At 55.8% G+C, this 16,296-nt stretch overlaps 1 protein-coding gene across 1 annotated transcript in view; it reads left to right on the forward strand.

Moving 5' to 3' along the window:
* Positions 1-14,059, forward strand: part of ATOSB (atos homolog B) — a gene marked incomplete at its 5' end in the record, with an annotated part of 31,079 nt that extends 17,020 nt beyond the window's left edge. Inside the window, 4 exons of the mRNA XM_075582025.1 lie at positions 3,375-3,533; positions 6,741-6,809; positions 12,222-12,448; positions 12,553-14,059. Of these exons, the coding sequence (XP_075438140.1) occupies positions 3,375-3,533; positions 6,741-6,809; positions 12,222-12,448; positions 12,553-12,706 (609 nt within the window). The remainder of the gene's footprint in view (positions 1-3,374; positions 3,534-6,740; positions 6,810-12,221; positions 12,449-12,552) is intronic.
* Between the last annotated feature and the right edge of the window lie 2,237 nt (positions 14,060-16,296).

Genomic DNA, 16,296 nt, shown 5'->3' on the forward strand with positions numbered 1-16,296 from the left:
GATAGTAATGGTATATATTCTCTCTCAGGATCCCATACTGCGGGGGGGGGGAGTCTGTATATAGATAGTAGTGGTATATACTCTCTCTCAGGATCCCATTCTGCGGGGGGCAGTCTGTATATAGGTAGTAATGGTATATATTCTCTCTCAGGATCCCATACTGCGGGGGGGGGGGGCAGTCTGTATATAGATAGTAATGGTATATACTCTCTCTCAGGATCCCATACTGCGGGGACAGTCTGTATATGGGTAGTAATGGTATATACTCTCTCTCAGGGTCCCATACTGCGGGGGACAGTCTGTATATAGGTAGTAATGGTATATATTCTCTCTCAGGATCCCATACTGCGGGGGACAGTCTGTATATGGATAGTAATGGTATATACTCTCTCTCAGGAGTCTATACTGCGGGGGTAGTCTGTATATGGGTAGTAATGGTATATACTCTCTCTCTGGAGTCCATACTGCGAGAGCAGTCTGTATATAGGTAGTTATGGTATATACTCTCTCTCAGGGTCCCATACTGCGGGGGCAGTCTGTATATAGATAGTAATGGTATATACTCTCTCTCAGGATCCCATACTGCGGGGGGGCAGTCTGTATATAGATAGTAATGGTATATACTCTCTCTCAGGGTCCCATACTGCGGGGGCAGTCTGTATATAGGTAGTAATGGTATATACTCTCAGGATCCCATACTGCGGGGGCAGTCTGTATATAGATAGTAATGGTATATACTCTCTCTCAGGAGTCCATACTGCGGGGGCAGTCTGTATATAGGTAGTAATGGTATATATTCTCTCTCAGGATCCCATACTGCGGGGGACAGTCTGTATATGGATAGTAATGGTATATACTCTCTCTCAGGAGTCCATACTGCGGGGGCAGTCTGTATATGGGTAGTTATGGTATATATTCTCTCTCAGGATCCCATACTGCGGGGGACAGTCTGTATATAGATAGTAATGGTATATATTCTCTCTCAGGATCCCATACTGCGGGGGACAGTCTGTATATAGATAGTAATGGTATATATTCTCTCTCAGGATCCCATACTGCAGGGGCAGTCTGTATATGGGTAGTAATGGTATATACTCTCTCTCAGGAGTCCATACTGCGGGGACAGTCTGTATATAGGTAGTAATGGTATATACTCTCTCTCAGGATCCCATACTGCGGGGGGCAGTCTGTATATAGATAGTAATGGTATATACTCTCTCTCAGGAGTCCATACTGCGGGGGCAGTCTGTATATGGGTAGTAATGGTATATACTCTCTCTCAGGAGTCCATACTGCGGGGGCAGTCTGTATATAGGTAGTAATGGTATATATTCTCTCTCAGGATCCCATACTGCGGGGGCAGTCTGTATATAGATAGTAATGGTATATACTCTCTCTCAGGAGTCCATACTGCAGGGTCAATCTGTATATAGATAGTAATGGTATATACTCTCTCTCAGGAGTCCATACTGCGGGGGGCAATCTGTATATAGGTAGTAATGGTATATACTCTCTCTCAGGATCCCATACTGCGGGGGGCAGTGTGTATATAGGTAGTAATGGTATGTACTCTCTCTCAGGAGTCCATACTGCGGGGGCAGTCTGTATACAGTATAGATAGTAATGGTATATACTCTCTCTCAGGAGTCCATACTGCGGGGGCAGTCTGTATATGGGTAGTAATGGTATATACTCTCTCTCAGGAGTCCATACTACGGGGGCAGTCTGTATATGGGTAGTAATGGTATATACTCTCTCTCAGGATTCCATACTGCGGGGGGCAGTCTGTATATAGGTAGTAATGGTATATACTCTCTCTCAGGATCCCATACTGCGGGGGGCAGTGTGTATATAGGTAGTAATGGTATGTACTCTCTCTCAGGAGTCCATACTGCGGGGGCAGTCTGTATATAGATAGTAATGGTATATACTCTCTCTCAGGAGTCCATACTGCGGGGGCAGTCTGTATATGGGTAGTAATGGTATATACTCTCTCTCAGGAGTCCATACTGCGGGGGCAGTCTGTATATGGGTAGTAATGGTATATACTCTCTCTCAGGATACCATACTGCGGGGGGCAGTCTGTATATAGATAGTAATGGTATATACTCTCTCTCAGGAGTCCATACTGCGGGGTCAGTCTGTATATAGATAGTAATGGTATATACTCTCTCTCAGGAGTCCATACTGCGGGGGGCAATCTGTATATATGTAGTAATGGTATATACTCTCTCTCAGGAGTCCATATTGCGGGGGCAGTCTTTATATGGGTAGTAATGGTATATACTCTCTCTCAGGAGTCCATACTGCGGGGGGACAGTCTGTATATGGGTAGTAATGGTATATACTCTCTCTCAGGATCCCATACTGCGGGGGGCAGTCTGTATATAGATAGTAATGGTATATACTCTCTCTCAGGAGTCCATACTGCGGGGGGCAGTCTGTATATAGATAGTAATGGTATATACTCTCTCTCAGGATCCCATACTGCGGGGGGCAGTCTGTATATAGGTAGTAATGGAATATACTCTCTCTCAGGAGTCCATACTGCGGGGTTAGTCTGTATATAGATAGTAATGGTATATACTCTCTCTCAGGAGTCCATACTGCGGGGGGCAGTCTGTATATAGGTAGTAATGGTATATACTCTCTCTCAGGATCTCATACTGCGGGGGGGCAGTCTGTATATAGGTAGTAATGGTATGTACTCTCTCTCAGGAGTCCATACTGCGGGGGCAGTCTGTATATAGATAGTAATGGTATATACTCTCTCTCAGGAGTCCATACTGCGGGGGCAGTCTGTATATAGGTAGTAATGGTATATATTCTCTCTCAGGAGTCCATACTGCGGGGGGGGGCAGTCTGTATATAGGTAGTAATGGTATGTACTCTCTCTCAGGAGTCCATACTGCGGGGGCAGTCTGTATATAGGTAGTAATGGTATATATTCTCTCTCAGGAGTCCATACTGCGTGGGGCAGTCTGTATATAGATAGTAATGGTATATACTCTCTCTCAGGATCCCATACTGCGGGGGGCAGTCTGTATATAGGTAGCAATGGTATATACTCTCTCTCAGGAGTCCATACTGCGGGGTTAGTCTGTATATAGATAGTAATGGTATATACTCTCTCTCAGGAGTCCATACAGCGGGGGGCAGTCTGTATATAGGTAGTAATGGTATATATTCTCTCTCAGGAGTCCATACTGCGGGGGCAGTCTGTATATAGGTAGTAATGGTATATACTCTCTCTCAGGAGTCCATACTGCGGGGGCAGTCTGTATATGGGTAGTAATGGTATATACTCTCTCTCAGGAGTCCATACTGCGGGGGCAGTCTGTATATAGGTAGTAATGGTATATACTCTCTCTCAGGAATCCATACTGCGGGGGCGGTTTGCTCCGTCCGGTCAGATTGACGGTTTCACGGCAGAGATCGGCGCCAGCGGCTCATACTGCCCCCAGCACGTCACTCTCCCTGTCGAGGTCACTTACTTCCACATCTCCGAGCACAGCGTCCCCTCGCCCTTCCTGGTAAGACGCGTGTTCATGTATGTGCGTGTGGAGGCGTCCCATCGCGCCGCCCCGCCTCCCATCGCCCCGCCTCCCATCGCCCCGCCTCCCATCGCCCGGCCTCCCATCGCCCGGCCTCCCATCGCCCGGCCTCCCATCGCCCGGCCTCCCATCGCGCCGCCCGCCTCCCATCGCGCCGCCTCCCATCGCGCCGCCCCGCCTCCCATCGCGCCGCCTCGCCTCCCATCGCCCCGCCTCCCATCGCCCCGCCTCCCATCGCGCCGCCCCGCCTCACATCGCCCCGCCCCGCCTCCCATCGCCCCGCCTCCCATCGCCCCGCCTCCCATTGCCCCGCCTCCCATCATCCCGCCCCGCCTCCCATCGCCCCACCCCGCCTCCCATCGCCCCACCCCGCCTCTCATCGCCCTGCCTCCCATCGCCCCGCCTTCCATCGCCCCGCCCCGCCTCCCATCGCCCCGCCTCCCATCGCCCCGCCTTCCATCGCCCCGCCTTCCATCGCCCCGCCCCGCCTCCCATCGCGCCTCCCCCGCCTCCCATCGCCCCGCCTCCCATCGCCCCGCCTCCCATCGCCCCGCCTCCCATCGCCCCGCCTCCCATCGCCCCGCCTCCCATCGCCCACCCCGCCTCCCATCGCGCCGCCTCCCATCGCCCCGCCTCCCATCGTCCCGCCCCGCCTCCCATCGCCCCGCCTCCCATCGCCCCGCCTCCCATCGCCCCGCCTCCCATCGCCCCGCCTCCCATCGTCCCGCCCCGCCTCCCATCGCCCCGCCTTCCCCGCCTCCAATAGCCCCGCCTCCCATCGTGCCTCCCCGCCTCCCATCGCCCCACCTCCCATCGCCCCACCTCCCATCGCCCCGCCCCGCCTCCCATCGCCCCGACCCGCCTCCCATCGCCCCGACCCGCCTCCCATCGTGCCTCCCCCGCCTCCCATCGCCCCGCCTCCCATTGCGCCTCCCATCGCCCCGCCTCCCATCGCCCCGCCTCCAATCGCCCCGCCTCCCATCGCCCCGCCTCCCATCGCCCCGCCTCCCATCGCCCCGCCTCCCATTGCCCCGCCTCCCATTGCCCCGCCTCCCATCATCCCGCCCCGCCTCCCATCGCCCCACCCCGCCTCCCATCGCCCCACCCCGCCTCTCATCGCCCTGCCTCCCATCGCCCCGCCTTCCATCGCCCCACCCCGCCTCTCATCGCCCTGCCTCCCACCGCCCCGCCTTCCATCGCCCCGCCTCCCATCGCCCCGCCTCCCATCGCCCCGCCTCCCATCGCCCCGCCTCCCATCGCGCCTCCCATCGCCCCGCCTCCCATCGCCACGCCTCCCATCGCCCCGCCTCCCATCGCGCCTCCCCCGCCTCCCATCGCCCCGCCTCCCATCGCCCCGCCCGCCTCCCATCGCGCCGCCTCCCATCGCCCCGCCTCCCATCGTCCCGCCCCGCCTCCCATCGTCCCGCCCCGCCTCCCATTGCCCCGCCTCCCATCACCCCGCCTCCCATCGCGCCGCCTCCCATCGTCCCGCCCCGCCTACCATTGCCCCGCCTCCCATCATCCCGCCCCGCCTCCCATCGCCCCACCCCGCCTCCCATCGCCCCGCCTCCCATCGCCCCGCTCTGCCTCCCATCGCGCCTCCCCGCCTCCCATCGCTCCGCCTCCCATCGCCCCGCCCCGCCTCCCATCGCCCCGCCCCGCCTCCCATCGCCCCGCCCCGTCTCCCATCGCCCCGCCTCCCATCGCCCCGCCTCCCATCGCCCCGCCTCCCCCGCCTCCTATCGCCCCGCCTCCCATCGCCCCGCCTCTCATCGCCCCGCCTCACATCGCCCCGCCTCCCATCGCCCCGCCTCCCATCGCGTCGCCTCACATCGCCCCACCCCGCCTCCCATCGCCCCGCCTCACATCGCCCCGCCTCCCATCGCGCCTCCTCCGCCTCCCATCGCCCCGCCTCCCATCGCCCCGCCTCACATCGCGCCTCCTCCGCCTCACATCGCCCCGCCTCACATCGCCCCGCCTCCCATCGCGTCGCCTCACATCGCCCCACCCCGCCTCCCATCGCCCCGCCTCCCATCGCGCCTCCTCCGCCTCCCATCGCCCCGCCTCCCATCGCCCCACCTCCCATCGCCCCGCCTCCCATCGCGCCTCCTCCGCCTCCCATCGCCCCGCCTCCCATCGCCCCGCCTCCCATCGCCCCACCCCGCCTCCCATCGCCCCGCCTCCCATCGCCCCGCCTCCCATCGCCCCGCCTCACATCGCCTCGCCTCCCATCGCCACGCCTCCCATCGCCCCGCCTCCCATCGCGCCTCCCCCGCCTCCCATCGCCCCGCCTCCCATCGCCCCGCCCGCCTCCCATCGCCCCGCCTCACATCGCCCCGCCTCCCATCGCCCCGCCTCCCATCGCCCCGCCTCCCATCGCCCCGCCTCACATCGCCCCGCCTCACATCGCCCCGCCTCACATCGCCCCGCCTCCCATCGCCCCGCCTCCCCCGCCTCCCATCGCCCCGCCTCACATCGCCCCGCCTCCCATCGCCCCGCCTCCCCCGCCTCCCATCGCCCCGCCTCCCATCGCCCCGCCTCCCATCGCCCCGCCTCCCCCGCCTCCCATCGCCCCGCCTCCCATCGCCCCGCCTCCCCCGCCTCCCATCGCCCCGCCTCCCATCGCGCCTCCCATCGCCCCGCCTCCCATCGCCCCGCCTCCCATCGCGCCTCCCCCGCCTCCCATCGCCCCGCCTCCCATCGCCCCGCCTCCCATCACCCCGCCCCGCCTCCCATCGCCCCGCGTCCTACGTTGCTATCCCTCTCCTTTAGTTGCAGGGCTGATTGCCGCCCCTCAGTCGCTGGGAAACCTCTCAGAAACCCCCCGTAACGCGGCTGTAAATCCCGGTAACTGGGAGATCACCGCGGCGTTCGGACGCCGCGCGCTGCGGCTATCGCTTCTTAGTGTGCTCGGTGTTAACGTGCCAGCTCCCGGTGATTTTCCCCTCCCCATTCCTCGGGCACTGACCATCAGATTGCAAGCTCTTGTGACCAATGACTATGGCCAGTACAATTCTGCGCCCCCTGGTCTGCACCATATCGGCGTGTGTGTGGCATACACTGGGTAATACGGTTGTAAGAGCCGTGTTACATGGCTAAGTGCTTTCTCTTTCCTGGAAGCCCAGCCCCCGTCGCGTGATGCCGGTGGGGTTTCCCGTGTTTATCCTGTGTCTTTTCTCCCCGCAGGGAGTGATCGATCTGGAAGGTGCGGGGAAGAAGGGGTACAGCGTTCCCAGCACGGGCACCATACAAGTGGTAGGTCCTGACGGGAACTCCCGGGGGTAGTGTGGGTACCGGGGGTCTTCCAGACCTGAACCACGCCCTTCCCAGCTCTGGGGACCCCCCGTCGTCCGGTTCCCCGGATACACACCAGCGAAGTTACCAGGATTACTTCCTGGTTTTTAAAGGGGATTTAAATGGCCGTCCAATGAGAAGCCACAGCCGATGATGTGGCAGCTTCCTATTGGCCTACGATTTTGCAGCCATTTTGTTACCCCTGAGTGAGATTTAAACTTCACGGATAAGTTACCCGGGAACCGAGGGGTACCCGGAGGTGGAAATAGTGGGGGTCTGACTCGGGGAGGGGGGAAGGACCCCTAATTCTCACCCTGTCATAATAATAATACGGGGGCTAAAAATAGAGTAGGGGGAACTGCTCCTTTAAGGCTCTGGTCTTTGTTGTGGGTTAAGCCAGTTTAAGACACATTGCCATTTGTGTGTGGCGTTTTTTACCTGCACTTTCCGCAAATAGATTGTAAGCTCCTTGGGGGGATAAAAGGTTAACCCCTTCACTGCCAGAGGGGGTTCCATGCGTTCGCCCGATACTCCGCCTGGAGCTGTGCGGGGAAATGTTACTTTAAGATGTGCGCAAACCGTGCGCGTTGTGCTTCACAAATGGCGTTTGTGTTTCCACTTTAACTTCAGGCCGCCAAAATCCAGCAGCAAATCACATTTACATCCAGACATTTCCTATGTGTTTCATAATAAACACACCGTTCCTCTCCCCTCTCCCCTCCCCTCTCCCCCTATTCTTTCTCCCCATCTGTTTCTTGCCTCCCTCAGCCCCCCTCCTCGCTCAGCCCCCCTCCTCCCTCAGCCCCCTCCTCCCTCAGCCCCCCTCCTCCTCCTCACATGCCCCCTCCTCCCCCTACATACCCCCTCACATACCCCTTCCTCCCCCTCACATACCCCCTCCTCTTCCTCACATCCCCCTCCTCCTCACATCCCCCCCCTCACATCCCCTCCTCCACCCAGCCCCTCCTCCTCACAGCCCCCCCTCCTTCTCACAGCCCCCCCTCCTCCTCACAGCCCCCCTCATCCTCCTCACATCCCCCCTCCTCCTCCTCACATCCCCCCTCCTCCTCCTCACATCCCCCCCCTCCTCACAGCCCTTCTCCTCCTCCTCACAGCCCCCCCTCCTCCTCACAGCCCCCCTTCCTCCTCACAGCCCCCCCTCCTCCTCACAGCCCCCCTTCCTCCTCACAGCCCCCCTCCTCCTCACAGCCCCCGCTCCTCCTCACAGCCCCCCCCTCCTCACAGCCCTCCTCCTCCTCCTCACAGCCCCCCTCCTCCTCACAGCCCCCCTTCCTCCTCACAGCCCCCCTCCTCCTCACATCCCCCCTCATCCTCACAGCCCCCTCCTCCTCCTCACAGCCCCCCTCCTCCTCACAGCCCCCCTCCTCACAGCCCCCCTCCTCCTCACAGCCCCCCTCCTCCTCACAGCCCCCCTCCTCCTCACAGCCCCCCTCCTCCTCACAGCCCCCCTCCTCCTCACAGCCCCCCTCCTCCTCACAGCCCCCCCTCCTCCTCACAGCCCTCCTCCTCCTCACAGCCCTCCTCCTCACAGACCCCCTCCTCCTCACAGCCCCCCCTCCTCCCCACAGCCCCCCTCCTCCTCACAGCCCCACTCCTCCTCCTCACAGCCCCACTCCTCCTCACAGCCCCCCTCCTCCTCACAGCCCCCCTCCTCCTCCTCACATCCCCCCTCCTCCTCACATCCCCCCTCCTCCTCACAGCCCCCCCTCCTCCTCCTCACAGCCCCCCCCTCCTCCTCACAGCCCCCCCCTCCTCCTCACAGCCCCCCCATCTCCTCACAGCCCCCCCTCCTCCTCACAGCCCTCCTCCTCCTCACAGCCCCCCTCCTCCTCCTCCTCACAGCCCCTCCTCCTCACAGCCCCCTCCTCCTCCTCACAGCCCCCCTCCTCCTCACAGCCCCCCTCCTCACAGCCCTCCTCCTCCTCACAGCCCCCCCCCCTCCTCACAGCCCCCCCCTCCTCACAGCCCCCCTCCTCCTCACAGCCCCCCTCCTCCTCCTCACAGCCCCCCTGCTCCTCCTCGCAGCCCCCCTCCTCCTCACAGCCCCCCTCCTCCTCACAGCCCCCCTCTTCCCTCCTCACAGCCCTCCTCCTCCTCACAGCCCCCCTCCTCCTCACAGCCCCCCTCCTCCTCCTCACAGCCCCGCTCCTCCTCACAGCCCCCCCTCCTCCTCACAGCCCCTCCTCCTCCTCACAGCCCCTCCTCCTCCTCACAGCCCTCCTCCTCCTCACAGCCCCCCCTCCTCCTCCTCAGAGCCCCCCCTCCTCCTCACAGCCCCCCTCCTCCTCCTCACAGCCCCCCTCCTCCTCCTCACAGCCCCCCTCCTCCTCCTCACAGCCCCCCTCCTCCTCACATCCCCCTTCCTCTGGTCTGCAACCCTATCTTTCCCCATTATCACCCAGCACACAGCGCTTCCACTGCAGCAAGGGATTCTGGGAAATGACATGCAAATGAGCACACAGCGCTGTGTGCTGGGTGATAATGGGGAAAGATAGGGTTGCAGACCTGTCTAAGACATGCAAATGAACATACAGTAATATTTACAGCTGCTTTATGCTTTACTGTGGAGGGTTTTTGTCACTTTTTTTACTCACCATAACCTTAATAATTGTGGTGAATACCTAGTCTAGTCTCAAACCAGCTTAGCCATTACAACCAACCTCACACTGATGATACCCATCAAGGTTGAAACATGTCTGTGAGTGGGTTTACTGGCTTTGCATCTCATCCCAGCCTCTGTTTAAAAGCTGTGTTTAAAACAGCATGCAATGGCTTGAGGATTGGCTTGTGTAATATGAGCTTGAGACAAAAGGTGGCACTGTGTGCTCATTTGCATGTCATTTCCCAGAATCCCTTGCTGCAGTGGAAGCGCTGTGTGCTGGGTGATAATGGGGAAAGATAGGGTTGCAGACCTGCCTAAGACATGCAAATGAACATACAGTAATATTTACAGTTACTATATATATGTATGTATATATATATATATATATATATATGTATGTGTGTGTCTCTGTATGTGTGTGTCTCTGTATGTGTGTGTAACGGGTATTCCACCCCACCCAATCGCATATATAGTGTGGGTGCGTAGAACATACGGTGTTACCGGTGTGGTGCGTATACCTGCAGGCTCACAGGAGGTCTGAGCCTCCGCTAGTGAGAGCCTGGGGTGAATCCTCTGGAACGTTTCTTGTTTAAGCGCCTCCACCTATGTAGGATTCTATGGAAATGTAGAATGACCCTAACATAGGAACCCACTCAGAAACCAGATACACCAGTATTATGGATAACAGATTTACTGAATGAATAAACGATAACAATACATCACAATTGTACTCATAACATCCCCACCATATAACATCCCCACACGGTGCCCACAGCCCAACCCCCTTTGTCCCGTGGTCAGCGCTGCCACTATGTGTTAACAGAATGTTATGATCTTTGTTGGTGCACGTATAGAGTACCTGCCGAGTGCTCCTGCACTCGGACCTGCAAGGACTTCACAAAGGATCAGTCGTAGGATGGCGTCATCTGATCCCCAACCGGTCTCCTTGCACGCGGACCGCCAGGGACGATCCCAACCTGGGAACAGTCTCTGAGGACCCCCACTTGGATCCGAACCTCTTAGCAGGAACCGCAGCGTCCGCTGAGTCCCTATCTAATCTACCCTACTGTGACAGGATCCCTAACATAGGGCCTGTCCCTACAGCACTAAGTGACACGCGCTATACTATAGGCCGTCCCTACAGCACAGCAACCTGTAATGGCTTTGGGGGAAACTCCTAGGGGCCTACAGGGGTTAATAACCTGCCCCACCCCCTTAACTCTTCCCAGTGCCTGCAGCAACAAGCTGAGACCCACTGGATGCTCGCAGTCAAAGTGCTGAGCAACAAGGTGCCTATCTTGGGCGTCTACCTACTGTTGGCTAGCGTAGTGCAGATCCTCTCCAGAATTCCTGACCTCGTTAACAGAATATCCCTTCAGGCATCCTACCCCTAGCGCTACCTCAAGGTGACTAGAACCGCTATAGCCCCTCTCCAGACCCACTAACTTAATGGGGAGTTGGGGCCTACCTGGGGTGTGGGTACTTATGTGGATGTAGGAGCTGCACTCACTCCCCGCACCCTTGCTTCCCTCACAGCTCCCGGACTCCAACTAACTGCATAGCTGCAGCCCAAACAATGTATCTCTTCTCCTCTGCCAAGTCATCCTCAGCCCTATTGGCTCCCTGGCATCACGTGGTGCGTGCAGAGGCTCATGGGACTCGTAGTCCCTGCTCAGAGCCTTCCCTGGTAGCCTTCCCATGCGCAGGCTATCTGGGGCTGCCTCACTGTTTTCCCTACACTCGCGCGACTCTCTGCGCATGCGCGATCTGTTTGGAGTCTCCCCGGCGCCTGACTATCACTGCGCATGTGCGAGCTATTGCAAAATGGCGGCGCCCTCGCCGCCCGGCTCCGGGAGCGCCGGGAGCCCTGTGACGCGCATGCGGCCTTGGCAACCGGCCGCACGCGTCCCCGGCAACCCCCGAGCCGGGACCTGACCGCCCTCACCTGCGCGATTGGCTTGCGGGGCCGCCTTGGGACTCGGCGGTACCCGCGGTCGCGCTCGAGGGGAGGGGGGTGCTGACAGCCAGAGGAGACCTGGCTACATATGTATGTATGTATGTCCTGGAACAGGACTGTTCTTTTTCTGTTTCCATTTGCTGCTCTGACTGCCAGCCTCATCTATTTTGGTTGTTAGCTTTCCCTGTATCTGTAACTCCCAGTGCATGTGGAAACTGTTACATTTCCTCCTCCAGACTGCCAATAGTTGGTTGCCCTGACAACTTCTTTAGTCCTCCTAGCTGAGATGGTTTGTCCCAACTCCCCTGTCTGTGTTCACAGTTGGCACAGTCCAGTCACGTTTCCTGTGTGACAGGAATCACATACTTCCTTTCCACCCATGCAGGCTGAGTGAGTACACCTATCTCACCTACCCCTTTGCAAGCCATCCGTTTTTGACCTTCCCTTAATACAGAAGCACCTTCACAGAGAAGCCCTCTCTCACCACTCATAACACCTACAAGCAGCCTTTATTTTGCTGTGACTTACTCAATAAAGTTAAGAATATACTAAAGGACTTGTGGTGCTTTCAAAGAGGGATGAGTTTAGCTATCTGGCTATACTTATATCCTGCATATAACCCTGTGGGTTCAGAAGTGTGTGTGTGTGTGTGTGTGTGTGTGTGTGTGTGTGTGTGTGTGTGTGTGTGTGTCTCTATTTCTGTCTCTGTGCCTGTGTGTCAGTGTGTGCTTCTGCCTCTCCCTCCTCCTCCTAACCTCTCTCTCCCCTCCTCCTCCTGACCTCTCGTCCCCAGACCTTATTTAACCCTAACAAGACCGTGGTGAAGATGTTCCTCGTCACCTATGACTTTAAGGACATGCCCCCGAACCACGTGACCTTCCTGCGTCACCGCATCTTCCTGACGCCCGTGCCGGAGGAGCAGCAGCAGCAGCAGGAGGAGGAGGGAGAGCAGGCACAGAGCAGCACGGGGCCCCAAGTCACCATTGCCAAGAGGATCCTGTGCTACCTTATGCACCTGAGGTGAGGCACAGGCTGGGGGGACCGCCGGAAGTGGCACTCTGTGACCCCCGCTCACACCGCGACCGCTCTTTATAGCGCTCTCACCTCTCGCTCCTCTCCCTCAGGTTTCAAAGGTCAAAGTCCGGGAAGATTTACCTCCACAACGACATTCGGCTGCTCTTCTCCCGCAAATCCATCGAGGTGGACACGGGGATCCCCTACGAGCTGAAGTCCTTCACCGAGACCCCCAGGAACCCTAAATACTCCCCGCGGGTTTGAGGGGAGCACAGGAGCAGTGTGTATAATATACAAGAGGGGGCATTAGACTAATAGACAGCCCCCCACTGCAGACTCCACCCCCAGTCTGCAGACTCCGCATACCCTATTTATTACCTACGCCCCCTGCTTATCCCCCGCCTCGGAGCATCGAAGCAGTCCAAACTCCTAAGACCTCTGGTGTAACTTCCCCCCCCCCCCCCCGCCCGAATACTCACAAATGGGGCATCTCCTAGAACCACCCAGGGATGGAAAGAGGTTGTCCTGACCTTTCACCTTTGCCGAAGTGACCCCTGAAATCTGTCATTGTAACCTTTTCAGCACCCAAGGGTTTTCTCCGGCTGTTTCTCTCCAATATCCTGTGCGTTGTTGAGACTTCGCGTGTGCTGTCGTCGCTGAGAAGTACCAGAGAGACTGCGGCGTACAGAGATTCCCAAATCTGCGCACTGGGGTCATAACTCGTACGATAAAATGTCCTTTATGCCCCCAGACCGCCCGCCTCCAACCCTTGGCTCACTAGAGGTTTTTGCGGCCCCAGGAGAAAGCAGAGGCATTAGCGGGGAATCTCAACACCCTGCAGCCTCTCTGTGACTTTACAGCTGTGTAAATGGAAGTCACTAATGCGTCCGTGCTGGGAGGGAGGGAAGGATGGGAAAGATGGGATTGGGATGGATGGATTTCACGGCCATTTTCCCATTTACTTTCTTCTGCAAAACCCGGTCATTACACCCCTGCCATTGCCCTACACGGCAATGCTGACCACTCCTGCAGTCTGGGGCCTCATGGTCCAATCCTGTTTTTTTTGTGGGGTTTTTTTTTTTTTTACCGGTTGAAAGTTCTTCCCTGGATCTTTTCCAAGTCTGGAAATCTCCCTGCCTGGGAGAAGACAACATGGCGGAGAGGATCAGGTGAAGCTTGTGTGCCAGTCCGATGATGGCTGTCACTGCCCTCACTTTGCACTGAGAAGTCAAACACCCACATGGCGCCGCTCTCTGAAAAGTCTCCTTGGCTGTTGAGATCTCTGCAGTAAACAGTGAAGATGAAACTGCAAAGGATTCTGGGAGAGAGAATGGCAACCGCAGTCCCCCTGATACAGCGGCCAACCCTTGAAACCAATGTTTATAAATCAGTAGACTAGTTCAGGAGTGTTAAGTTGGAGCCTGGCTCTCATACGATGTGAATTTGGGTCGGATTGCACCTGTATTTCCCACACAAAGGTCTATATTTCATGTTGACTTTTAGATCATTATTACAGATATATTTGAATTATTTGAATCTTTTGAAATAGGTATGGTTAACCCTTTATTTCAGTTGGACGCCTGACCCCGTCATGTCAATAAATGAAAACTAAGTGAATCTGGGTTTTTTTCAACCAGGCCCCTGTGTGACACAGGAGTACCCGAGACAAACCTGGAAGCTCCCCCTCCGCAAAACAAATTATAATGGGAATTTGGTGTATGAAAAGTGTTCTGTCCCAGGCTCACTGTGGCAAGTGAGTAGAGTCAGGCAGCTCACTTAAAAATAGGTTGGACATCTTTTTAGATGGGAAAGGTATACAGGGATATACCAAATAAGTATACATGGGAAGGATGTTGATCCAGGGATTAATCCGACTGCCAATTCTTGGAGTCAGGAAGGAATTAATTTTTCCCCTTAATGGGGTTTTTTGTTTGCCTTCCTCTGGATCAATAAGTAAGTATAGATATAGAATAAAGTATCTGTTGTCTAAATTTAGCATAGGTTGAACTTGATGGACGTACGTCTTTTTTCAACCTCATCTACTATGTAACTATGTAACTTCAATCCCATATACTAAGCCAGGGGAAGCTTCTTAATTGCTGAAGTGTTTATTGGACACAACAATACAAATAAAAAGGGGAAAAGATACTGAGGGAAACATTGTGGCAATGGAGGGGAAAGGGGAACTAGAGTGGCAAATGAGGCAATGCAAGGTATAGGGGAATAGCTTTGGTATCAGGGATAGGTAAATTACAATTACTTTACTAGAGGAGATAAGTGAGGTGACTGCTCAAGATGGCTGCTGGCTGAAAAAGAGCATGCCAGCCTGGACAAGCAGGAAATAGTCAGGCTGTGCTAACTAGCAGGGGGAGGAAGGGGCAGCCCAGCTTACTGGGAGGGGGGGGGGGGGGTAGGCTGAGAAGCCAATGGAAATAGATACATTGTGACAACATGACAGTGAGGAGTGATGGCTGCCTCAGAACTGGGAAATATAGACAAAAAGGTTATCTCTGAATGGGTTGTTTGCTTCTATACTTCCTAATCTCGGGGAAGCTCTTCCTCACTTCCCTAGCGGAAGCAGAGGTATTGATCCACACTCGCTCCTCCCTCATAGGGAAGAGCACATGGGAAGGCCCCAATCTCGGGCTCCCAGTCTTGTGACCTGCCTTCCTTGGAGGGGAGGAATAACGTACTAACTTTAGGGCGGTCCTGCCCTTAAGTACAGCCAGAAGGCGGGCATCACGTTGTCCCAGCTACAACAGGATGTACCACCCCCTGCCGTCACTCAAGTGCAGTACCAAAGGTGAGGGGGGAAACCCCATACCAACTACTGGCAAGCCTGTGAATACCAGGGTCTCCTGCCAGCCCATTGGGTAGAATAGTAGCCAGGGGGTACCCTGTTAATATAAATATATATATATATATATAATTGCAGCAACCAGCACTCACATTTCACAAGGTATCCAGATGCTAGTCCCATAGAAAATCAAATAAATGAGATATTACCAGATGGAGGTCCTTTGCCCTGAGGAAGGTGTCTCTCTGCAGACCGAAACGTTGGCTGAGGTGCCTGTATGTTTCTACAATACATACTACTTTGAATATACCCCTGGTGTGCTGTCTCTTTGTTACTGGACCTCATCTGGTAATATCTCATTTATATATATATATATATTATTTTTTGTATCAAAAGGAGAGCTACGGAGCGTGGCCAAATGTATACAACAAGAGACAAAGAAACCCAATGCTACATCCAATGTGACAAAATACATCGTTAAATATTTAAATGTTAGTATTCTCATGAGTAAGGGTCATTTAGTTATAACGCTTTGGCCGAAGGGTTTTAAGTCTGCAGACTGGCCGTGACGTGGCTGCAGGCTTATAATGCTTTGGCCAAAGGGTTTAACTAAATGACCCTTACTCGTGAGAATACTAACATTGGAGTATTTAACTATGTATTGTCTGTCACATTGGATGTAGCATTGGGTATTATCAGCTTGGATTCTTCCAAAACACAAAGGCTCTTTTAGATGCCAAATCTGCACAGCTTGTGAATTAATGAAAGAATTCCATAATTGGGACAATACATGTACCTTTGGCATTCGACAGTGTAACTGTAAAACAGGTGTCATTTGGCCAAATGTGTTTACTCCAAAAAATACGTCAGCAAGACCAGACGACAGCGCAGACGACGTGCGCTCGAACTGATCGGCACGATAAGAATCAAACATGATACGCCAATTTCGAGAGACGTCAATGAGTGCCATCGGGGTGACACGTCGGGACAGAAATTCACAGGTATTGACCAGCTTTATATGCGCATTAGAAAAGGTGACTGGATCAAGAACTACTTA

Source organism: Ascaphus truei, unplaced genomic scaffold (genome assembly GCF_040206685.1).
Source record: "Ascaphus truei isolate aAscTru1 unplaced genomic scaffold, aAscTru1.hap1 HAP1_SCAFFOLD_1802, whole genome shotgun sequence".
In the NCBI taxonomy this organism is placed as follows: Eukaryota; Metazoa; Chordata; class Amphibia; order Anura; family Ascaphidae; genus Ascaphus; species Ascaphus truei.